The sequence below is a fragment of the Typopeltis vanoorti genome, chromosome 1 (genome assembly GCF_054136105.1).
Source record: "Typopeltis vanoorti isolate ZY-2024b chromosome 1, IOZ_Tvanoo_1.0, whole genome shotgun sequence".
Classification (NCBI taxonomy): Eukaryota; Metazoa; Arthropoda; class Arachnida; order Uropygi; family Thelyphonidae; genus Typopeltis; species Typopeltis vanoorti.
Window position 1 is genome coordinate 74,572,789 of NC_143549.1, and position 25,790 is coordinate 74,598,578.

A 25,790-nucleotide genomic window follows, 5' to 3' on the forward strand; every position below is an offset into this window, starting at 1 on the left:
AGCGAAAGAACTCCCCAGTGTCAACCCTGTAACCACCTCTCAACAGTTTAAAAGTCTCAATCATATCACCTCTCCTTCTTCTATCCACCAAACTCTGCAGTCCACATTCTCTCAGCCGATCCTCATAACTATCCTTGTACAGTATTGAAACCATCTTTGTCATCCGTCTTTGTATCCTTTCCACGGTTAATTTATCCCCTTCAAATCCTGGGGACCAAATCTGAGAACAATAGTCCAAGTGTGGTCTGATCAGAGACTTATACAACGGAATGATAACCCTCTTATCTCTGCAGGTCAGTGTCCTTCTCATAATAGCAGCAATCCTCTGTGTTACCTTCACCACCTTTGCAATATGTCCCCTAAACTTCAGGTTTCTATCAATCATCAACCCCAGATCTCTTGTCTCCCCTACTTCCTCCAGTATAACTCCTCCCATAGAGTATGCAGCATCCCATCGATGTTTCCCAAACCTCAAGACCTTGCATTTTGCTGCATTAAACTGACACCCCCATTCATTTGCCCATCTATCTAGCTTATTTAAATCCTCTTGCAGGGCTACCACATCTGCACTATTACTAATAATCCTTCCAAGTTCGCATCATCCGCAAACAACTGAATATCCCCCTGCAATCCACTGACTATGTCATTGATATAAAGGTTAAACAATATAGGTCCTAGAGCCCTGTGGGACCCCACTTGTAACCCTCTGCCTCCTGGAAACTGCTCCACCATACACAACTCTCTGATACCTATCAGACAGCCAATCCTGAATCCAGTTGACCAATCTGACATCCAGACCCATGTGGTGCAACTTAAATATCAGCTTATCATGTGGCACCCTGTCAAATGCCTTCGCCAAGTCTAAGAAAATTGCAGTATATGCCTTTCCCTCATCTAATGCTCTTGTAACTTTATTATAAAAGGCTAGCATATTGCTAAAACAAGAGCGTCCTTTCACAAATCCATGTTGATTCTCACAGATAACATTACCCTCATCTGCCCAATGCTGTACACGGTCCCTCACTACTTTCTCCAAGATCTTAACAACTACTGATGACACACAGACTGGCCTATAATTAGACACTTCCAGTCTGTTACCACCCTTATGCAATGGCACTATCTTACCTTCCTTCCATTCCCTGGGCACCTTTGCCAAAGCCAGACTTTCATTGAAAAGCCACGTTAAAGGTATTGTCAATTCCCTAGCACATTCTCTCAAAACTCGTGGCGAAATACCATCCAGTCCCACAGCTTTACTGACATCCAGAGTACTCAGTATCTGAAACACACTCTCCTCCTGTACCTCCAGACCTCGTACCAGTCCTATCCCTCTAGCATTAAAACTGACTCCTCTAGGATGAAATACTCCAATAAAGTGTTCATTGAACAATTCCACTATGTCCTCTGCATCAGTCACTCTATTCCCATTTTTATCCCACAATATCATTCTTCCACAGTCATTTCTCCTCCTACTGGCCACATAGCTAAAAAATTCCCTAGGATTTTCTTTGGATCTTAGGGCCAATCTCCTCTCATATTCCAGTTTCGCTTTCCTTACCACACGAGTCACTCTTCTGGCCTGTGTCTTATATTCCTCATGCATCTCTTCACCTGTCTCCTTATATCTCTTCCATAGCCTCTTTTTCGCATGCAATTCCTGTTTAATATTGTTTGTCATCCACTTTACTCCAAATTGCGCCCTCTTCTTCACTCGTGGTATACAACTTACCATTGCTGATAACAAATATTCTTTCACAATTTCCCACGCACTGGTGATATCCCGGCCTTCCAATTCCTCCCTCCATGAAACTTCCCGAAGTTGACGTCTAAGACTATTATAATCACCTGCCTTATAATTCCACATAAGTTCCCGTCTCTTTGATACTCCTGCATGTCTATTCATTTTCCAAGTCAAAACCATATGGTCACTCTCTCCAACTGGTGGGAGAGACGTCAACTCAGTTATTATCAACTCTTCTGATGCTATAACCAAATCCAAAATTTTTGAACCTCTTGTTCCCTCTGTTACATGTTGCCTAAGACATTTGTCCCTCAAGAATTCTAGAAATTCCATTCCCCTATTGTTACATGCATCTTCCTCTCTCCAATTTATACTACTGAAGTTAAAATCTCCCATAACAATCATTCTTCTTGCACTTGCCAAACTTAGCTGTCTAAACATCTCCTGGTCCCCATCCTCTGTGCTCCTGGGTCTGTAGCAACACCCCACTAAATATCCTGTCTTGCCTACCTCTACCTCACACCATACGCTCTCAAAATCATTTGTCTCACTACCTTCCAAATTCTCCACTCTTAGAGGACATAGGTCATCACTTATCATAAGCAGCACCCCACCACCACGCTTTCCCCTCCTATCCTGGCGAAAAATGCTATACCCAGTGACTTCTATTCCTGTTGTTATATCCCCTTCTGTCAACCACGTCTCAGTGATCGCAATAATTTTTGGCCTGGCTGATGCTATCTGCGCCACCAATTCCTCTCCCTTATTCCGGATACTCCTGGCATTAGTATACAGCATATAAATGCCATTGTTTCTATACCCAGCATTATCCCTTCTAGACTCCACTGGGCTCAGTCTTACCTGACATTGTCTCCCTTCTCCCAAGTATCCATTCCCACAAGAGGCCACCCCTGCTATCATCCTCCCTGGGACACACTGACTCGTTCAGAACAGCAATCTCTCCAGATGCCTACGTCCTTCCTCATTCAAATGCAAACAGTCTCTCGCAAACAACTCCTCTCTTTCCTCAAACGCACTCCAAGCATCCACATATACCAGTCCTCTCTTGTCACACATTCTCGCTATTATGCCATTCAATATCACCGCTCTTCTGCTCAGCTCATCATTATCATACCTAGGCAACACGCACACTATTTTTCCTCTCTCTGTCTTCTTCCGTACAGTCTCAAGCAAAAATCTCATATCTCTCGCTGCCCGACTTACATTACCACTCAAGTCATTCGTTCCTACCATCACAATCATCTCATCCACCCTTTCACTTCTCTTAATTGCCATAGCCACCCTTTCTATTGTTCCTCCTGGCAAACACTCCTCACGCATCCTATCCTGAACACCACGGATCATTGAGTCACCATACATTATACCTCTTACCATTCCATCGCTCCTATTGTTTCCATTCTCTCCTCTTCTTTCATTCCCATACCTCTCTCTTCTACTGTTTCCATTCTCTCCTCTTCTAGCACTCCCATACATCTCTCTCATTCCCTCTCTCCTACTGTTTCCATTTTCTCCACTTCTAGCACTTCCATATCCCTCTCTCATTCTGTCTCTTCTACTACTGTTTCCATCCGCTCGTCTTCTAGCATTCCCATACCTCTCTCTCATTCCATCTCTCCTACCGTTTCCATTCTCTCCTCTTCTAGCACTTCCATATCTCTCTCTCATTCCGTCTCTCCTACTGTTTTCATCCTCTCGTCTGCTAGCATTCCCATACCTCTGTTTTGATATAACAGTCTCTACAAACTGTAGTAACCATTTATCTTTTCGTATATTTTTCACTGCATGACTTAAAAATCAATTTTTACCTTTGTTGTTTAAAGGTAAAATCAAATTTTACCTTTGTTTTGTCTGCCCATATCACGAATGTAGTTATAAGTAGTGAATTTATTTATATTTATATTAGGGAAATACCCTTTAACACACATGTACGTCAATTGTTTACCGTATAAAGTATTTATTGTTGAAAATTGTCTGTTTTCTGCCTGGAAAGCACATTAAAAATCACGAATGTGTTAATCTCAAGCTGAGCTCTTTATTTTCTAGTGAGTTACATAATTAATATGTAAGGATTTTTTATGTAAAAAATTTATTTTGCTTCCCTTAAGAACTGAATTTCTTCAGTTCTTAAGGGAAGGAAATATGTAATGGAGGGTCAGTAGTGTCAACAGGGTTTAACATAGAGGCAGCCTGCCTCAGTGTGCGGCTTAATAAGGGCACTCATTCAGCCATTTTGTGGCAGGCAGCGTTGCTACATGAACAATTCCTGTTAGTGTAGGACGTGCAGAAAGAACTTTTTCCAAGCTTAAACTGATTAAAAATTATTTGTGACCCAAGAAAGATTGGTTAGTCTAGCAACTACATCGATAGAGGCAGACATAAGTTATAATTTAAATTTAGAACAGCTTATAAACAGTTTTATTGTGCGATATCTCTGTAGAGCAAACATTTAATTAATACAGGGGTGGCCAACCTATGGCGCATTGCATGATTTGAAGTGGCGCACTGAACCCAGAGAAAAATTTTAAAAAATTTTGTATATGATTTATATAAACACACAATTAACATACCACTGAATTCTAGAGTGTGCACTTATTATACTCGTTTGATCTTGAAGCAGCTGGCACCGGCAAATACTCACATGCATCACCAGTTACTCAATCAGTTTACAGCTGACTCTCGTGTCATAATGTTTGATGAACTTCTGATTCGATGTGACAGTGAACAATTCTGTGTTTTTGAACTTTATGTTTTTATTAACAGTTCATTAAGTTTAAGATAAGCTTTCTGTTTTCATGAAGGCTTAATATAGTTCTGTAAATTTAAAAATAAATGTTTTCATTTTGAACGCGTATGTCAAGTTCTTGCCCGCTCCCCTAATTTGCTGATTACTGAAACCCGCAATTATTCGGTGTATTTGTATTGGTGTGTTTTTATGGGGTTTTTTTATATAATATCTTTCCTCTTTATTTACTTATAGTAGGTTTATTCCTAAAATTTAATTGATCATCAGCAAAGCTTTCGTAATGAGAATGTTTGGGTTGTGTGTGTGATGGCCAGCTGATCGACATTTTATGGCAGGAAGCGATCTCGTATTTCATTGGACATAATATATTATGAGAGAGAGAGACAAAAACTCTCTATGAAAAAAAAATATATATGTGATTTTTAAACTTACAGAACTGTATTAAGCCTTTATGAAAACAGGAATCTTATCTAAAACTTGTAGAACTGTTTTTGAATGTTCATAATGTTTAAAACGATAAAATAATTTAAATAAATTATTTAATAATAAGCTTTACTTTTTGAAATATTTTTTTATAATCAGTTACCCATTACTTTGCAAAAGAAAATGAGCAGAAGAAAAGCAGAAGGTGATAGCAAACACCAGTTTAATGAACTGTGGGAAAATGAGTTCTTATTTATTGCGGGTCCTTCAGGGAAACCGTTGTGCTTTGTTTGTGAAAGCACTCTCTCTCAGATAATAGAAGACATGATCTTAACAGACACTATAGAAAACATCAAGCTGAATTAGAAGAAAAACTGAAGTTAGTTCCTGGGTCTGAGTTTCAGAAAGAATATGTGGTTAAGAAAAAGGAAGAAATAAAAAAGAGACAACATATATTTGTGAAACAAAGTTGTGAAAGTGTGGCAATGCTGGAGGCGTCTTATGAAATTGCCTTTGTAAAAAACAAAGGCCTTTCCTTGATGGAGAGGAAGTTAAGCCCTGTCTCGAAAAATTTGTAAAATGTCTTAGTGATAAGAATGTTGAAAGAGAAGTAAACCAAACTGCTCTGTCCAAGCAAACAATTACAAGACTCATCGAAGAACTTTCCCATGATGTTACTGAGTAATTGAAAGACCATGTTCATGCTTGTTCTTTCTTTTCTTTAGCCTTGGACGGATCCACTGACATATGTGATGTAGCCCAATTAAGCATTTTTATAAGAGGAATTGATGGTAATTTTAACATCTTTGAAGAACTTATCAGTCTTGAGTCACTTCATGGAAAAACCAGAGGGTCAGACATATTTGACAAAGTAAAGTCATGTCTAGAAAATCAACACCTAGATTCTAGTAAGCTCATCAGTGTTTGCACTAACGGAGCACCGTCAATTGTAGGTAGAGTTTCTGGGACTAACTTTTCTTGAAAGGTCGTTCTCTACTAAAGTATCACTGTATTATACATGAAGAATCTCTGTGTGGAAAAACTCTAAATTTGAAGCATGTTATGATACCAGTTGTAAAGTGTGTGAATAAAACCAGATCAAGAGGGTTAAACAGAAGAGAATTCAGAGAATATTGTGAAATGCTAGATATGGAATATGGTGATCTCATCCTTCATTGTGAGGTGCGCTGGTTTTCTAAAGGACAAGTTCTCAGTAGATTTTGGAAGCTGAAAGAAAGTGTCCGTAATTTTCTGGAAGAGAAGGACGTGCTGCATGAGGAAAAAGCCCTGTTGTGTGATGAGAAATGGCTATTTGATTTAGCATTTTTAGTTGATGTTATCAGCCGCCTCAATGATCTAAATTTGAAATAACTGCAGGGCAAGAAAAAATTGTTTCCTAGCTTAGTAAATGACATCAGTGCATTCAAAATGAAATTAAAACTGTTCATCTCCCAGTTGGAAAACAGAGATTTAAGTCAATTTCCACATTTAAAAGAACATAGTGAATCTGTTGAAGATAATGGCAACTTTACAGAATATACAGAGAAACTTGGGTTATTACAAGAGTCCTTTAACAGTCATTTTAGCGATTTTGCCGAAGAAAAAGACTGCATTTATAAATCCCTTTTCAGTAACTGAACAAAAAATCTTGACGATGCATAGTAACATACAAATGGAACTTACTGATCTCAAAACCAATTCTTTATTGAAAATGAAATTTAATGACCTTCCATCACTCCCAGATGCTTCTGATATAATTAATTTCTGGCTATCGTTGCCCTATGAACATTTTCCAGAACTGAGAACATTTGCTCAGAGTTATATCTGTCGTTTTGGAACTACATACAGATGCGAACAAGCATTTTCATCAATGAAAATGATTAAGAACAAACTACGATCGTGACTGACTGATTCAAATTTGAAAAACTCTTTGATGCTTTCTGTAACTGATTTAACTCCAAACATTACAAACTTAGCAAAAGCAAAGTAATTTCAAGTCTCAATAAAATAATTAATGTTTATCTTGTCTTTATATGAAATCCTTTTGTTTAAAACTACTAAAGGTGTCTTTATTACCATATATATAATAAATCATTTTATGCATAACTGTTAAATATATCCATATTACCATATTTTAAAAGGGCTGAAAAGTGGTATAAGTTTGTATGGCGCATCTTAACTAAAAAATGAAAAAATTGACGCATGAACTATAAAAGGTTGGCCACCCCTGAATTAATATTATTATTATGTAATATTGCCACTAAACATGTAACAAAAGGGGAAAAAATAACATTGAAAAGAAACTATTTCTATCGAAGAGAAAATTAAAATTTTCTTATGAAATGACTCAACAAGTCCATGGGCCATCAAAAAGGCATGGGTTAAAGCTAGCATTTTTGAAAATTGGGAATCTAAGTGTTTTGTACCCGATGTAGAAATTCACACACACACACACACACACAAAAAAAAAATCAGAATTCTACCAATTTTAGATAATGCACCAGGCCACCCAACAAATTTAAGACATCCGAATATTAAAATGACTTTTTTGCTGCCTAATACTACTTTACTTATTCAACCACTCGACCAAGGAATATTAACATTTAAGTCATATTATATTTGTCGAACATCCAAAATAATTTTTAAAAAAATGGAATCTAATCCAAACATAACACTGCCTCAAGCGTGGAAAGAGTTTTCAATATTGAATTGTGTGAAAATTATTTCTATGTCCATTAAGGAATTACAACCCCTTACACTGAATGCTTGCTGGAAGCAAAAAAATGGCCTGACGCTGTTCCAGAACAAATTTTTACCTCCAGTGCATTACGAGCTCCTTCATATAATAAACGTCGTACACATTTTTGGTGAAGAGGGCTTTTGCAATATGGCTGAAAACGAAATTAGTGAATTAATTGATATGGAAACAGATTTAAATGAGGAGAAACTGGTACAATTAATTTTTATTTATTTATTTATTCATATCGAGTTTCCTCCCTTTTCTCCCCCGTCCCTATTGGGACAAGTTGAGCCCCCTCATGGGGGGTTAAGTATTTATGGCTGTAGATCCGTGTGTTCACGGGGCCGGTTTACCTGCTTGCGGGATGAAAAACCTCAGATAAACTGGGGAAAAACCCTGCTGTCCACACCCAAGACCGGTTGACTTGGCTATGATCCTAAAGCTACTCACGTCGGCAACGGGAATCAAACCCAGGACACTCCTTCCCTAGGCATATGGTTGTGAAGCACATAGCTACTAGGCTAACCATGCGGACGGTACAATTAATAGATGACATTGAACCAAAAGGCAGGGAAAGTTCTGCCAAAGATTCTAATTGTGATGAATCCATTAAAGAATTCAGTTTAAAGAAATTAGCAGAAGGATTGGACTTAGCAAGAAAGTTAGGAAGTTATTTTATGGATAATGATCCCTCATTGGAGCATTCTGGAAAATTCATAATTTGGTAATATCCAAGACAATTGGATATTTGTTTAGCTCCATATTATGAAGTTAATAAAAAATTGCAGCATAGTAGTAAGCAAGGTCTTATTACTGACTCGATAACTGATGTCCAAGCGATTTCAAGTGATGAAGATGTCCGGCCACTCGTAAATAAAGAACATCTATGAAATGTTATTTTTGAAGACAGTGATGATGATTAAAGCATGCACCTTATTTTATTTTGCCTAAAACATTTATGCATTATGTGCAATAAAGTTTGAATATACAATTGTAATTTTTATAAGTTTTTACTATGTATGCATATGTATTTGTTTCACAGCTTAAATTACATGAATTACCTGAAAAAAAATATTTTTGTTGGATATGTCATTGTTGTTTATATAATAAAAAGAAACTGATTTGGGAATATAACCCTACTTTTTCTATGTGATCTGAGTCTTGCATAACATGATTTATATAATGCGGCATTTCTATGGAACCTAACATCCGTGTCATGAGGGGGTTACCTGTACTTAAAATTTAAAGATTAAAAAAAATTAAAAAACACATATACTTTTATGTAAAAATGTGTACTTTGAAAAATACATATATTAACCACCCAATTGGCCAGGAAGTCTATATACTGGGTTAGCCTAAAAGAAATAGACAGTTTAAACGCTTTATAAATTGAAATTTGTTTGTTACATCAGAAAGCATTTAGTACTGTTTTATAGAAAAAGTCCTCAAGTTTACAACATCCGCTTTTCATTTGTCTTCGTGACATCAGCAGCACATGAGCGCACTTGATGTAAGTCGAGCAATATGGCTGCCAAGGTGGGAGACTTCTTGGTGGCTACATATGGGCCACCAAGAGGTCCGAATTTAACACCCTGTGACTACTTCTTATGGGGGTACATAAAGGACAGTTTTTGTTCCTCCCCTCCCTACAAGTGTGGATGATCTTAAACAACGCATCACAGTAGCTGCTGTGACTGTTGACATGGACATGCTGAGAAGTGTTTGGCAAGGACTGAACTATCGCATTGATATTTGTTGTGTTACAAAAGGGTCACACATGTAACTTACCCATGTAAACTTCAGGATGTACTCTTCAAACCATGTAAGTATTTCAGCCATGCTACTAAAACTCTTCTTTCTGTAAAACTTGGAAAGTGTTTATTTCTTTTAGGCTAATCTAAAAGTACATTCAGCAAAATCTGGATATGATGCATGCTATCTGTTGAAAGAACATGGATAAGAAGTGCCATTTGGTCATCATGTCCATTAGGAGGTGTGATAATCCTTCACACTGAAGAGAACACTTAACCAGATTATCTCGCGATTATAGCCAGTGGTGTGTTGGTAAATTTTTAACAACCGGCTCACTTTATGAAAAATTTAATTCTTCACAAAGTTCTATATCCATTTTTTGACTGCAAAACTCTAACCCTGATTACAATTATTTTAATTATTAAAAAAAAAAAAAAAACCGAAATAAAAACATATATTAAAGAAAATTTTCCTATATTACCTACAACTTACCTATTATCAGATGAAATCCTGAACCAAAAAAAAAAAAAAAAAGTAACACTAATATTACTACTCGTAGTCGATCAAATGACCAGAGACTGTAGCCATCGCGACGAATTTTTGTATTTATTGATAGTGCAAAAATGTTGCATTTCCAAGAACTTAATGTTGCAAGTTCTTGAAAATTCGCCAAAAAATAAGGCATTATTGTTTATTCAAATACCCAATTCAGGAGTTTTGATAACGTGTTTGTGTTTTAATGAATACAGACATTGTTTAGTAAATAAAATCGTTTCCAAATTCCCGTTCATAAATTGAGTTTGTGTTTTGTGAATTCTCCTTCATGCATTTATTTTTGATAATAATAATAATATATTTAAGTGTTTATTATACAAGTTCAAAATATTTACGAGAAAAAGCATATAACCACCATTCATCATCTATCCTTTCATAAAGAATTTTAATAACCGGCTCGCCCAACTTAAATACATTAACAACCGGCTCGCTAAATTTGAAAAATTTTAACAACCAGCTCACACGAGCCGGTCCCAACACACCACTGATTATAGCTATTATTATTATTATACACCTCCAGGGAGTCCAAAGACTCATCGAGGGAGGGTACCTACTCTACAACTCCGTCTCCACTACACAATCCACCAACTGACTGCACTACACCAACACCATCTATTGCCGACCACTGCACAATCCACCAACTGACTGCACTACAGCAACACCATCTACTGCTGACCACCACTAGTATTTCCACAAACATCCATGCCCACGGCAGGATACAAATCCACAGCCTTGTGGCTGGAGAGCGGATACGCTAACCACTCGGCCAGCCAGGCTATGTCTCAGTTGCTTATAACAAGAAACGCAGTTCCTTGTTCTATGCTAGGTAACTGAACTTTTAGTTATATTGGATAGATTAAAAATATAGAAATTATTTTTATTTTTGCTTTTCTCATTTTATCGTACAATTTTTAATGCCAGTACAGAATAAGAGATCCTTACATACTTTCTTTACTTAAATATTGCATTACCTTGTAGAAACAATTGCGTGTTTTACTTTTTTTTATGCTAATTTCGTCTAACCACTTAGTTGACAATACATTCTATCTATTGTCAAAGAACTTAATTCAAGATAATTATTTGAAATATTTTAAAAAAAAAACAGACTGTTGAAGTTTCAGTTTATGTTTAATTTTATTCTTGTTCAAAATCAAATTTCGTAGAATACTTCACAGACTGCCTGAAGGATGTGCTTTGACAACTTTGCTTTATAGATAATAATACGAAAATCTTTAATCATATCAAATGTGAAGTGTACATACTGTAAAAAGTATGAAATACGAAATTAGAAGAAAGTAGTCTTGTGTAGAGGCTTAAGTGCTGTGAAGACATTATGTTGGAGGTTTAATGGATTTTTTACAACACTCAAAAAGAATTAAAATAGAAATTAATACTTCCTATATTTTGTCCTAGTCACTAGGACATCTACGGGGATTACAAAGACAATTAATGTAACATGCACACAAAAACTTACAATACTAAGCCCAACCACGTGGGTGACACTAAAGTCCTATCTAGGTGGAGCGCCCTCTAAGGGCAGTAGTAGGCGGCCTGGAATGTAAGGTGGGACCTCTGGTGATGACTGTTTCCCAAATCTTCGGAAGCTTAATGCAACCGTATTTGTTAAGATTTGGTTGGTTTCTGAGAGCTGCTGCTGCTTCTAAGAAAAGTCTCTCTTTCTTGAATTTGCTGTGGTGGAGCATGGTGGTTTTCTTCCATGATACTCTGTGGGTGGTGTCCAAAACATGGTCAGCCAAGCCTGAATGGCCATAGTTGTGTTTAACAATGTACAACTTGTGTTCCTCCAGGCGGATGGATGCTGATCTGCCTATCTGTCCAAAGTACGCAAGCTTACAGGAACAGGGTACTTTGTAAACTCCAGGCAGAGAGAGAGGAGGGAGCTGATCTTTTGTAGAACGGAGAAGGGTAGCCAGTTTGCGGTAGGGCTTATATGCTGTGTGTAGGTTATACTTTTTTAGTATCTTGGCTATTTTTTCCGAAGTGCCATGGATGTAGGGTATGGTGATGGCATTTTTAAAATCTTGTTGATGAGAGGGACGGGGAATGGGAGAGGAATTGATTATTTTTTTGATGCTGTGTTCGCTGTAGCCATTGGAGAGGAAAGTTCTGTGTATGTGGTTAAGCTCAGTAGTGAGGGCAGTTCCACTGGAACAAAGATTGTGGGCTCTCTTGGTAAGGGTTTTAATGATGCCATATTGTTGTGAGGGGTGGTGGTGGGAGAGTTTGTCAATGTATCTGCCTGTGTGTGTGGGTTTTCTGTATACAGTGAAGGCAAGTGTATCATTAGGCAGGCACGTGACTAAGGTGTCTAGGAAGGGTAAACAATTGTTCTTTTCCTTTTCACAGCGAACACAGCATCAAAAAAATAATGAATTCCTCCCCCATTCCCCGTCCCTCTCGTCAACAAGATTTTAAAAATGCCATCACCATACCCTACATCCGTGGCACTTCGGAAAAAATGCCCTGAACACCTTACATAGAATTGACTGAAAAAGCACTAGTTGTCTACATCAGCGCTTCCCAAACTGTGGGCTGCGGCCCCCTTGGGGGCCGTAGGTTTTGTTGAGGGGGGGCGTGAAATAATGAAAACAAATTTTAAATGTTTTAAGACTAAGTAGATTTTTTTATTTTAAAAGAAACGTATTTAACTTCTATTATTTCTTTTTTGTTATTTTTTATATTTTAATGGAAAAATTCACACATTGGTGTTGGTTCACAAACTTTGCTTCCTGCGTATTTCGGCGCTTAATGAATATTAGTAAATATTGCTTATTCATATGTTTCATTTCAAAGCGGTGGTTAATTGTATTTACTTCGAATGCTCTCCAGGGAAGCTCCAAATCTTCCTGTCCCTTTCATCACGTGTTCGTAATCAGGGACTGTTGACATATCAAAATTCGTTTTATATTATCACTGTCATCCGAGCTAGTTTTCTGTTACCAATAAAAGTTTTGCATATACTTCACACATGAAAAAAAGCTTAAACAAGTTCATGTGCGGAGATAGTAACTCGCTTGCAGTGGTAAATAACACGCCCTCCCTAACAGCCACTATACTGCAGAGGCAATAAAAACAAGTACTTTTATTATGCCAATGAATAAGGTATGAGGAGTCTGTGTAATATATTTCTCAACAAATAGTGCAATTAGAGACAACTGGGATAAAAACACACTAATTAATGAATCACATGTCCCCCTCATACAGAAACTATGCTGTATAGACTGAAACAAAACCATATGTTGCATGGGCAAACACAGCATCTAACTAAAAACTATTGTTATTAATTAGATGTGCGTGAGTTCGATTTCCCAAGGCAGTAATAAAATTCAACCGAACATGTTAAAATTCGTAAAAGTGTTAAAACTAAGTAATATATATATATATATATATATAATGAATGTTATGGCAGTTTCACATATGGAATTCGGTTGAAGAGAGTTAGCATTTCAACTCAATTGTCAGCTATGCTTTTATCTTTCGGTTGCGCGATCTTTTGTTAATACCGCACGTTTTAATAACCTGCCTTTGCTGTCTGTTTCGTGTTAGGCTTATTGCCTTAAAGGGAGAAAAGTCACAAAAGAGAAAAATATTCCTGGTCCCCCTTATTCAGGTAATATTCACTAATTTCATGTTATCAGTCTGTGGTGTGCCAGTATCGGTAAGTGGTGATATTATTTGATCTATTCTACGTTAAAAAATTTAACCCTGAGATGGATAAGTGGCTGATAAAAAAAAATTCCCGCGAACAATCAGAAGAAGCAGAAACAGACTCAAAAAAAAAGGACAGTATTTCATATTTTACCAGAAAAGCCTGCATCGTCTTCAGAACCAAACGGTAAGAGGCAAAAAATGTAATATATGCATTTGATTTTTGCAATATTCGCTGTGTATGTTTTGTATTGAATATAAATACAATAAATATTATAATAATATATCTCTCTATTACGATTTTTTTTTTCGAGGGGGGCAGTGAAATATTTTAATTTTTGCAAAGGGGGGCCCTGACATCCAGAAGTTTGGGAAGCACTGGTCTACATCACACCAAAACATGGTATAATCTCAAATTGAAGGGAACTTGTGAGATTATTATCAACCACCCTAATCTAAACAATAATGATGGTCTAAAAATCCCATACATATGGAAGGCATATATTCATCACACGAATTCTTCCTCTCTAAGAACAACTATAAACAGGACTGTAAAAAATACAGGATTCTAAATCTAAAATAACAACTTTAATACTAAAAAATAGGACATCACTGTTAAAGAAAAAATCTATAAGAAAGAATGTTTATTCATGTTGTAATTCATAAATATTTTATTTATTTATTTTTAAATCAAAAATAACAATTGTAATAATAGAAATAGGACATCACTGTTACTGGAAGGAAAACCATCTGTAAGCAAGAATGTTTATTCATGTAATCATAAATTAAATCTAGCTTGATGTAATTTTTTTTTTTTTTTTTTTCTTCTCTAGAGGTCATGCCAGTGAGTAGCATGTGATCAAAATCATCGTTTCTCTAGCTTACGGTTTGAAATGTAACACAACTTGTCTTGTATATTTATGTGTATGCTCTAGATGATGATCTTGATATGAAGATCGAAACGTCGGGATAATAAAAAGAGTTATTTTAACACGGTTGTAGAAGCCATAATTTCAAAAATGAATGCTGATTAACTGATCATTGAATAATTCAGCTATATCCTCTGCAATGGTTACCAATGGATGTTTTTTTTTTTTTGCCACATATTGAAAGAACTCACAAGAATTTTTCTTAGCTTGACTGCCTAAGTTCTTCTCATATCCAATTTACTGCCTTTACCGACCGAGTTATCTTCATAGTCTGCTCTTTGTACTTTTCATGCAATCGATCATTACCAACATTCATCTAATGTTGCCTCCACAGAGCCTTCTTCTTTCAGATTTCATGCTTAATCTCTTCTTTCATCCATTTTACTCCCACTGTGTTTAGCCTTTTCACCTTTGGAATACACTCACATATTACTGCAGTTAAATAGTTCTTGATTATTGCCTACACAGCATTTACATCATTCCAACTCAACTCTTCTTTTCATGCCAGTTCCAAGTTGTCTCTTAAGCTTTCCATAATCACTAGCATTGTAGTTCCACATATATTCCTTCTTCACATCATCTGCAAACAACTGAATATCCTCTTGCAATCCATTGCCAATGTAATTGATACAAAGGTTACACGATACAGGACCCAGTACCGAGCCCTGTGGAACCCCACTTGTAACCTTCTGCCTCCTTGATATTGCTCCACCATACAGAACTCTCTGATACCTATCAGACAGCCTATTCTGAATCCAGTTGACTAACCTGACATCTAAACCCATGTGCTCCAACTTAAGTATCGGCTTATCATGTGGCACCCTGTCAAATGCCTTTGTAAAATCCAAAAAAAATACAGCAGTATATGCCTTTCCCTCATCAACTGCTCTTGTCACTATTATAAAAGGCAATCATATTATTCTAAAGCAAGAGCACCCCTTCACAAATCCATGTTGATTCTCACAGATAACACTACCCTCATCTGCCCAAAGCTGTATACGGTCCCTCACTACTTTCTCCAAGATCTTAACAACTACTGATGACACACAAACTGGCCTATAATTAGACACTTCCAGTGTGCTACCACCCTTATGCAATGGCACTATCTTATCATTGAATGGGCACCTTTCCTGAAGCCAGATTTTCATTGAAAAAGCCAGGTCGAAGGCAATGTCAGTTCCCTAGCACATTCTAACAAAACTCGTCGTGAAATACCATCCAGTTCCACAGCTTTACTGACATCCAGAGTACTCAGTATTTGAAACACGCTCTCCTCCTGTACCTCTAAACCTCGAACCTGCCCTATCCCTCTAGCATTAAAACTGACTCCTCCAGGATGAAATACTCCAATAAAATGTTCATTGAACAATTCCACTATGTCCTCTGCATCAGTCACTCTATTCCCATTTTTATCCCACAATATCCACAGTCATTTCTCCTCCTACTGGCCATATAGCTAATAAATTCCCTAGAATTTTCTTTGGATCTTAGAGCCAATCTCCTCTCATATTCCAGTTTCATCTTCCTTACCATACTAGTCACTCTTCTGGCCTGTGTCTTATATTCTTCATGCATCTTCTCTTCACCTGTCTCCTTATATCTCTTCCATAGCCTCTTTTTCACATGCAATTCCTGTTTAATATTGTTTGTCATCCACTTTACTGCAAATTGTGTCCTCTTCTTCACTCATGGTATACAACTTACCATTGCTGCTAACAAATATTCTTTCATAATTTCCCACGAACTAATGATATCCCGGCCTTCCAATTCCTCCCTCCATGAAACTTCTCCAAGTTAATGTCTTAGACTATTATAATCACCTGCCTTATAATTCCACATATGTTCCTGTCTCTTTGATACTCCTGTATGTCTATTCATTTTCCAAGTCAAAACCATATGGTCACTCTCTCCAACTGGTGGGAGAGATGTCATCTCAGTTATTATCAACTCTTCTGATGCTATAACCAAATCCAAAACTCTTGAACCTCTTGTTCCCTCTATTACATGCTGCCTAAGACATTTGTCCCTCAAGAATTCTAGAAATTCCATTCCTTTATTGCTATCTGCATCTTCTTCTCCCCAATTTATACTACTGTAGTTAAAATCTCCCATAACAATCATTCATCTTGCACTTGCCAAACTCAACTGTCTAAACATCTCCTAGTCCCCACCCTCTGTGCTCCTGGGTCTGTAGCAACACCCCACTAAATATCCTGTCTTGCCCACCTCTATCTCACACCATATGTGAGCTAGAGGTGGGCAAGACAGGCCTCCACTTTTAGATGACATAGGTCGTCATTTATCATAAGCAGTACTCCACCATTGCACTTTCCCTTCCTATCCTGCCGAAAAATGCTGTACCCAGTAACTTCTATTCCTGTTATTATATCCTCTTCTGTCGACCATGTCTTAGTGATCCCAATAATGTTTGGCCAGGCTGATGCTGATGTTAATGGATAAATATAGGATGATTGGTGACTGCTGCAGTGGACAAAGTTGAGGTGTTCAGTGAAAAGTTCATTAGGGTGTTTCCGAAGCTAAAATGTATAGACTGAAATGAGAGAAACTTAATAGTGAATGAGCAAGAGGTACATCAGGAGTTAAGAAAACTGGATATTAATAAGACGATATGACTTGATGACATATCACCATGTCTTAAGGGAATCCAAGGAGTTAGCATCAGCTTTGGCGGCCTACCTGTTTAACAAGAGTCTTGAAAGAGCACAAGTCCCTAGTTCACTAATATCACCAATATTTGAAGGGACTGAGTCAATCAATACCACAAACACTTTCTCTTTATTCCTAATGCTCATGGCATTTGTATACAGGGCACTGTCAGTATTCACACAGCTATTATTACTCTCCGCAAACTTCACTTGCCTCTGCAATATAGTATACATCCTCTCATTCTCAAGCTCCAATTTCCATGAGACCATCCCTTCTACTTTTCACTCTTACAATATAGTTTCCCTAGCCTAACACTCATTGCACAGAAAAACAAAAAAAATTCCCCCCCCTCCAAATACAATTCTTCAAATTATATTTCGGGGGACTGCTGCACTATATTTTCTTTTAAACTATTATATTATATTTTACAAGAAAGATTAGAGAAATCTTCTAAAATGAAGTGTAAGTTAGCATGGTGTTAGTGATATATGTTAATTTTTTTTAATTTATTTCATTTTAGTTACCCCATTCTTAACAGATTTTTATTTCAAAAATGCACTTAAAAGGAATTTTTAATGTCTTATCATCAAAATCAAGCTGACTGTTCTTTCTTTTTTTTTTAAGATTCGTTCCTCAAATCACATCTATACTTGTCCATTATTTTCATTTTTATACTAATTACTACTTTGTTATTTATATTTTTGCTATTTTAAAATAAATCTTTCAGATGCAATATAAGCAAGACACAGTAGTTAGTTCTGTAAAGGAGTGAGCATTTTTCTTTAATATATTACCAGATAGTATGTCATAATTTTTATGAAGAGAATTTGCAAACAGCATACCTAATAGAATATCCTCAGCTGAATCATATTTTGTGGATTGCTGGAAATGCAAAAAAGAAAAGAATTCATAATATTAAAATGAATACATTATCCTAAGTACATAATTTTTTCTCATAATTTCATCCCTCATAAATTTTCTCAAAGCACAAAATATTTTAAGCGTTAAGAATAACTGAACTCTATTATATAAAAATGATACCTCGCTAAACAGAGAAAATGTACACTTGACCATAGTTCACAGCCTTCCCTACTGGAGTGGTTTTGTCACATGTCACTGCCTTAAGTCATTGGAAAAGAGATCTAGGCTCATTTGTAAAAATTATAGAACCATCTACCTTGTTATAGTAAAATTTTAGTTCAATTCTTCTCCAATGTTTTTCAACCTTCATATCAAAGTGATCATCATATATACAAAGAAACAAGCTATGTTTCAATTCCAAATAGTGTGCTCAAGTCACACTGATTTGATCAATCATTAACATCACTGGCCTGATCTCTGGTGGAAAAAAAAAAAAACAAGTAACAACATCAAAGCTAGAGTAAACTAGAGATTACTCATAGACAAATTATTATCCTTAGATCCCATGGAGTCAAAGATTCATCTATAACTGTCGATAGCGCAGTTGGCAGAGCGATGGACTGTAGAGGGTATGGCAGTACTGATAGCTCAAGGTCGCTGGTTTGACTTCGGCTCGACGGATTTTTTCTTTAGCCAGCCTGGTTGGCTGAGTGGTTAGCATATCCACTCTCCAGCCAAATAGCTGTGGATTCGAATCCCACCGTGAGTGGATGTTTGTGATTATCTGTGAAAATAGTAGTAGTAGTAGTGGTTGGCAGTAGATGGTGTTGGTGTAGTTGCGGCTCATTGTAGTTGGTGGATTGAGTGGAGGAGACAGAGTTGTAGCGTAGGTGCCCTCCCTCGATGAGTCCTTGGACTCCCTGGAGGTGTCAAGTAGTTATAATAATAATAATAATAGTAATAATAATCCCTTTGTCATCACACAGCTCATCATACCTTGCCTTAAATATATTCAAATTCTTTGTAAACAGTGTGTTGTGCTCTGATGATGCTGAGTTGAAAATCAGCGAAATATAAGTGTTAATAAAACATCTTTGTGATAAAAGTGTGTGAGGTGTTGTTAATACCGTGAAAAATAAGTCATGAAGCTTATCTGTTAGATAGAGATGTACAAGTTGGTAAGGGTATGGGATCAATGTTGAAGAGATTTTTTATAAAATGGTAGGAGATCGGGGTAGGAGAGGTTATCCCCTGGAAGCTGCATAAAGAAGGTGTGATCAAGGGAGTGAGAAGCAGGTTTTCTGCATGCACTTTGGACGCTTTTGTCACCTACCTAAACAGCCAATACCCCCCAAAATTCACTTCACAGTAGAAAAAGAATCAAATAACTGTTTACCATTTCTTGACACAGTAGTTACGTGCCTTTCAGATGGATCACTATCTTTTTCTATTTACAGAAAACCTACACACACACACACAGGAAGATACTTACATAAACAATCACATCATCATCCAATCCAACAGTACGGCATTTTAAAAACACTTACACACAGAGCCATTTGTTCTAACGATACAGCTCTGACCACTGAACTCCAATACCTGCGCTATACATTCTTAGCCAATGGCTACAAGCCCTACAAAATAGATAAAATACTACATAGGCCAATTACTCTGCCCTCCCCTAATACACAAGAATACAACATGACCATTTCTATTCCCTATATCAGAGGTACATCGGAAAAGATAGCCCAAGTATTGTTGAAACATGGCCTTCGCACCACTTTCAAACCTCATGTCAAACTGGCAACTCTGATCCGCTCGCCTAAGGATAAACTTCACCCTTTAGCACACCCAGGAGTGTATGAAGTTCCTTGTGACTGTGACTTGGCCTATTATTGGCAAACAGGAAGATCAGTGAACACCTGCCTGGAAGAACATGAAAGATACATTCGCTACTGTTGGATCCCACTTCTCAATCTATACTTTGGATCCGATTTAGGGTTATTACAATATTCTTAACTAGTTGATAGATTGCAAGTTGATTTCTAATTCAATTATAAAGAAAATTTATATTTAAAGACTGCGCCACTTTATATCTGAATTAGTTCAATAATTGAAGATAAACCAACTCTTAACCACCTTTCCCCTTATATGATGTTATTAATTATACTGGCCGAGAATATTTAACTTACTTAATTTACCCGCTTTGGTTCGAATATTTTATGAACGGTGCAGTAAAAGAGATTCAGGCAAAATACAACTTTTGATTAACAAAAACAAACATTTAATTTTAAAATCACAAATTTTACACTTAAGATCAAATCACTAATTAAGTTATTAGAAACACTTCAGCCTTTCCTATAATACTGTCATACAAACTCAGACAATGGTAAATTTGTTATCTCTAATACAATCTTCTCACAGTTCCTTAAGTTCCAAAATACAATAAAAATTGTGGTAACACCTCTTCACAAACAAACACTCTTAAATTTACACTTCAGCTAATCCTTGTAATAGTTACTGTTAGTATAGGGAAAATCTAGGATGAAACTCACACACTTTTCTCTATAGAAATTTCAATGGTTGGAATAATCTTACTGATAATCTTCTATCTTCATCTACTTATACATATACACCTTTTATAACTGTAAACACTTAAAACAGTAAACGGCACTCATTAAAATAATTCTTCTAAGCAATAACTGAATTAATCATCGGCCACAATACACATAAACAAACGTTGTTGCATAAAGTAATACTGATTACTCATGAAATAAGGCAACACAATAATTCCTTAACTTTAGGTTTTATATGCACAGTTGTTCATGTCTCTGGCATTCAATTAATTCTTTAGGCACTATAATTCCAAACACAGCTAACGGTAATCATCAACTTTACAGCCTCTACTAATCTCTAGTAACTTGGTGCTTTGCTTCAAGGTTCTGAATGTCCTTGAAAGGTCGGCCCTGAAATTGAATCTCAACTCAAATATCGCTAGTCTATTTAGTAGTCACTCAGCTGTCTTCCGTAGCTATAATTGTTATTCTACAATTTATTAGCTAACCGCCTCTCGACTAGTAGACTTTATTAGCTGCTTGAGTGACTTGCCGACTCGCTATTATCGCACTGTGATTCCCGAATGCCCCGATTTCAACCTAATGCCAATCTCTCTCTCCTTTCTCTCTCTCTCTCTCTCTCTCTCTCTCTCTCTTAATCTATCTAATCTCCTAATTAAAAAATAATTTCAGCATTCATCGCTTATATATCTGTTCTTCCCGCCTAAATTATTCTCGTGATTTCTTTCTAAAACTCTTTTCAATAAACCTTCTCACATGGTGTTCCAAAAACGTGCTCGCTCACTTACATACGTTTCCATGACAACCAAACAAAATATAATAAAATTGAAGTATTGCATAACGCTAAACTTCTACAAATAGGAATAAATAAAGAATATTTATATTTCAATTAATGCACAGTTAAATTATCAAATACAAGTTCTTATAATATTATAATATTAACATAGTAATAATTAAAATAGCTTAATAATATTTAATACAGTCTTTTCATTATTAATACATATATCTTTGATTAATTAATTAATTATTAATAGAACTTCAAGGAAAAATACATGAATAATAAATCTTAAGCAGGGGGACTAACAAATAATATATAAACAAGTCTTGCTTACTATATGGTAGATTATGTTAAATGTGAATGAATAACAAAAACATACAAAATAATTTCATTCACAGTTTAACACTACTATTACTATGGCAAGTTGGGACTGGCAGACCATGCTTTGGACACTCCTTCACACAGGATTAGATGGAGGAAAACGAATGTGCTATTTAGGAGTCGTTATAGATCTGAAAGATTATTTTTTGAGTCAGCAATGGCTTTGAAGAATTCTCCCAACCTTAACAAATATGGTTGCATTAATTTGCCAAAAATTTGGGAGACGGTTATCCTAAGAAAAACTCCTGGATAGCTGCTTTTTTTTTTTTTTTCCCCATTAGAGGGTGCCAAAAATAGGACTTTAGATCTTTTGCAATTATATTGTTTCACTCACTCACTCACTGTCGCGTATACAAGTGTGTCATGCTCTGATGATGCCGAGTTGAAAATCAGCAAAATATAAGCGTTAATAAAACATCTTTGTGATAAAAGTGTGTGAGGTGTTGTTAATACCGTGAAAAATAAGTCATGAAGTGTACATCGCTATCATATCACCTCTCTTCCTCCTATCTGATAGACTCTGTAAATTGCATCTTCCCGAACTTTCTCAAAATCAACATTCCAGATATCAAACACTACCTTAGTCAATCACCTCCAGACCATTTCCAATATCTCCCATCCTTCTGAAAACCAGATGACAAAATCTGTGCACAGTAGTCCAGTATGAGGTATTTTCTTCTAATTGTATAACTCCTTGAAAAAGCCACATACTATGACTTAATCAAGGTGTTATACAATTAGAAGGAAAAAAAAGTATTGATGATGGACAACGCATGAAATAATAGAATAAATTATTGCTTATAGTCCTAATGTGAGGGTTGTTGGAAAAATGGAAAGAAATTATGTGGGCTGAATGTGTGCAATCCATATTCTTAGGAGTTTTATGCTACCATTATTATTACTATTATTATAATTGTTAATATCTAACCTCCATGGAGTCAGAGACTCATTGTGAGAGGTCAGATGAGTCTGCTCCTCATTAATCTGCTCACACCTTCCTTATATAGTTGCCAGCAATGGCTTCATGTTCTACCCCTCCCTCTTCCATTCTATGAAAAATCTCTTCCATGCCAACCTGATAACAACCCCTGATTAGCTTATATATCTCAATCATATCTTCCCCCTCATCCTCCTATTCACAAGGAGGATGAGGGGAAGATTGAGAGAATGCAAGTTTGCAACTTGCATTCTCTCAATCTGTCTCACACTCTACAGTCCAAAGACCACTGACCACCTTTGTGAATCTTCTCTGGACCCTTTTCGACATCCCTCGTCACCTTGAAAATCCAGTAACCAAATCTATGCACAATAATCCATATCAGGCCTGATTAAGGCCTTATACAATGGCATATAACATCTTTATTTTTGCATATCAGGGTCCTCTGCATCATTGCAATTATCCGATGTGATGTCTTCACAACTTGTTCAATGTCACTCCTGAATTTCAAGTCCTTGTCCACCATTACTCCTAGATCTCTCATCTCCTCTACTTCCATTAAACTTTCCCCACCAAATGTATACTTTGCATCCCATCGTTGTTTACCGAATCTCAAAACCTTACACTTTGCAACATTGAACTGATAGTTCCAATTACCTGCCCATTCATGCAAACAATTCAAGTCCTCCTGTAAGGCTATAACATTTGCTTGACTCTGCAATTGCTCTCCCCATTTTGATTAATCAGCAAACAGCTGCATATCACTAGCAAAACCTATTCAAATATCGCTAACATACAAACTGAACAACAATGGTCTCAAAACTGACCCCTTCAGTAAATCACTAGTGGCCTTCCTCTTTCGGTATACTGCACCCCATATACAACTTTCTGATATCTGTTTGACAGCCCGTCACTGATCTAAATCTGTTATCTAATCCCATCTGTTTCAATTTATTTAACAGCTTGTTGCATGGCAGCCTATCAAAAGCTTTTGTAAAATCCAAGTATACCACTGTATATGCAGTGGTCCAAGGTATTTGTCACATATAATTTGAAGCTACAGCCTTATCTACACCTTTATGCAGGGGAAAAATTTTACCCTCCTTTCAATCCCTTGGAACCTGTGCTGTTGTACGACTCTTATTAAACAGGCATGCCAATGCTACTGCCAATTCCCTGGAATTGGCAATAGCATTGGCAAGTCCTCCTGTAAGGCTATAACATTTCCTTAAGATGTGTGGTGACATCAAGGTTATTTATTTTCTAAATACCTCTTGCTCACTCACAATTAAGCCATTTTCTCCTATATCCTCTACACTTAAGTTACTCATGATTCCATGCTTATCAGGATGAAACATTCTTATAAACTGATCACTGGATACATAAACAATGCTTCTGCAGCAGTTACCATTTTACCATTTTTATCCATTAACCAACTTACCATGAACATTCTTCCTTCTGCTTGCCACATATCTAAAAAAACTCTCTAGGGTTTTCTTCATCTGATTTGCCAATTTCTGCTCATTGTAGACTTTCATTTTCTTAACTTCACTCTCCTGGCTTGTTCTTTATACTTTTCATGTAAATAATTATTACCGTTATCCATCTTGTGCTACCTCCAAAGCATCTACTTCCAGATTTCAGATTTAAGCTCCTCATTCATAACTTTTACAGCTACCTGATTCAGCCTTTGGCTTTTGGAATACATTCATACATTGATGCTATTATGTATTTCTTTGTCAGTTCCTAAGCAGCATTTATTTCCTTACAGCTCAACTCCTCATTCCATGTTATAGCTCCAAGCTCTCTCCTAAGCTTGTCATAATAATAAAAACATCACCATCTCCTGGTCTATGACAACATCCTACTAAATATGTCTTCCTGTCAACTTCCACATCACACCAAATTGCCTTATAACCATTGCCACTATTTTTGTCTTTCATGTTTATCTTATATGGACATAATTCCCCTGCTATCATCAGCAGGGGAATTATGTGATCATTTGATCATCTCCATTCACACATACATTCGCTGCCACTTCTCCTCCCTTCTTGTCCCCCCCCCCTCTCTCTCTTCTTGCATAAAATACTGTATCCTTCTATTTTTATTCTCATGAGGATATCATCTTCATTCAGCCATGTTTCACTTATTTCAATGGTTTTGGAATAAGTGAAATAAACGCAATCAGTGAAACCATTTTATCTTATTTTTGATATTTCTGGCATTTGTAAACAAACACAGCAGCTCATTATTAGGTCTGTAACCAGGACTATGCAAGCCATTTGTTGGTTATGATTTCCCCACTACGCCTGCCCTTGCCCAATCATCACCTTTATTATTATTATTACCCCAAGAGCTCATGGAGTCAAAGACTCATCTGGGAGGTCCTTTTATCACACACATCTCATCATATCGTTAAACTTCTTGCTTCTTGCAGACACCACACTCTCAGGCAAGGCATTCCAATCACCACTTACAATATATATCAGCTCAGTCTCAACCTTCCCACCCACATTGTAATATATTCCATTTCTATGCTGATCATCTCCATTCACACATACATTCGCTGCCACTTCCAACATCCACTCTCCCTTTGCCATGTCTCCCTGGTCCACCTGAGGTCCCCCCCCCCATTTCCTTGTTCCTCTTGCATTCCCATTCTCTCTTAATCTCTCTCACACACTACTACTGTTTCCAATGCCAGGCACCTCTGTCTTTTCAATACCACTCTCCTGATCATTCACTTCATCTTTTACTTCTGATCTCTTGCTTGCATCACCCTTCCATCAACAACACTTTTTCCAGTGCACACACACTCCAAAGCCATTCAAATGGAATGCATCACACCTGTATAATTCCATTCTTCCATCAAACTGTATGTCCTTCCCCTCACACATCTCTGCTAACATACCAATCATGACAACCTTTCCTACTATACTGTTAACTTTCATTCGTCTCAAAAACCTCATGATAACCTCTTACAGTCTCCTTATGTCCAAAGCCTGATTTATCTGGCT

At 36.8% G+C, this 25,790-nt stretch overlaps 1 protein-coding gene across 1 annotated transcript in view; it reads right to left on the reverse strand.

Annotated features, from left to right (window-relative positions):
* LOC150110095 (uncharacterized) overlaps window positions 1-25,790 on the reverse strand; it is a 279,334-nt gene that overhangs the window by 63,404 nt on the left and 190,140 nt on the right. Inside the window, exon 5 of the mRNA XM_090391369.1 lies at window positions 18,083-18,122. Coding sequence (XP_090247495.1) covers window positions 18,083-18,122 — 40 coding nt within the window. The remainder of the gene's footprint in view (window positions 1-18,082; window positions 18,123-25,790) is intronic.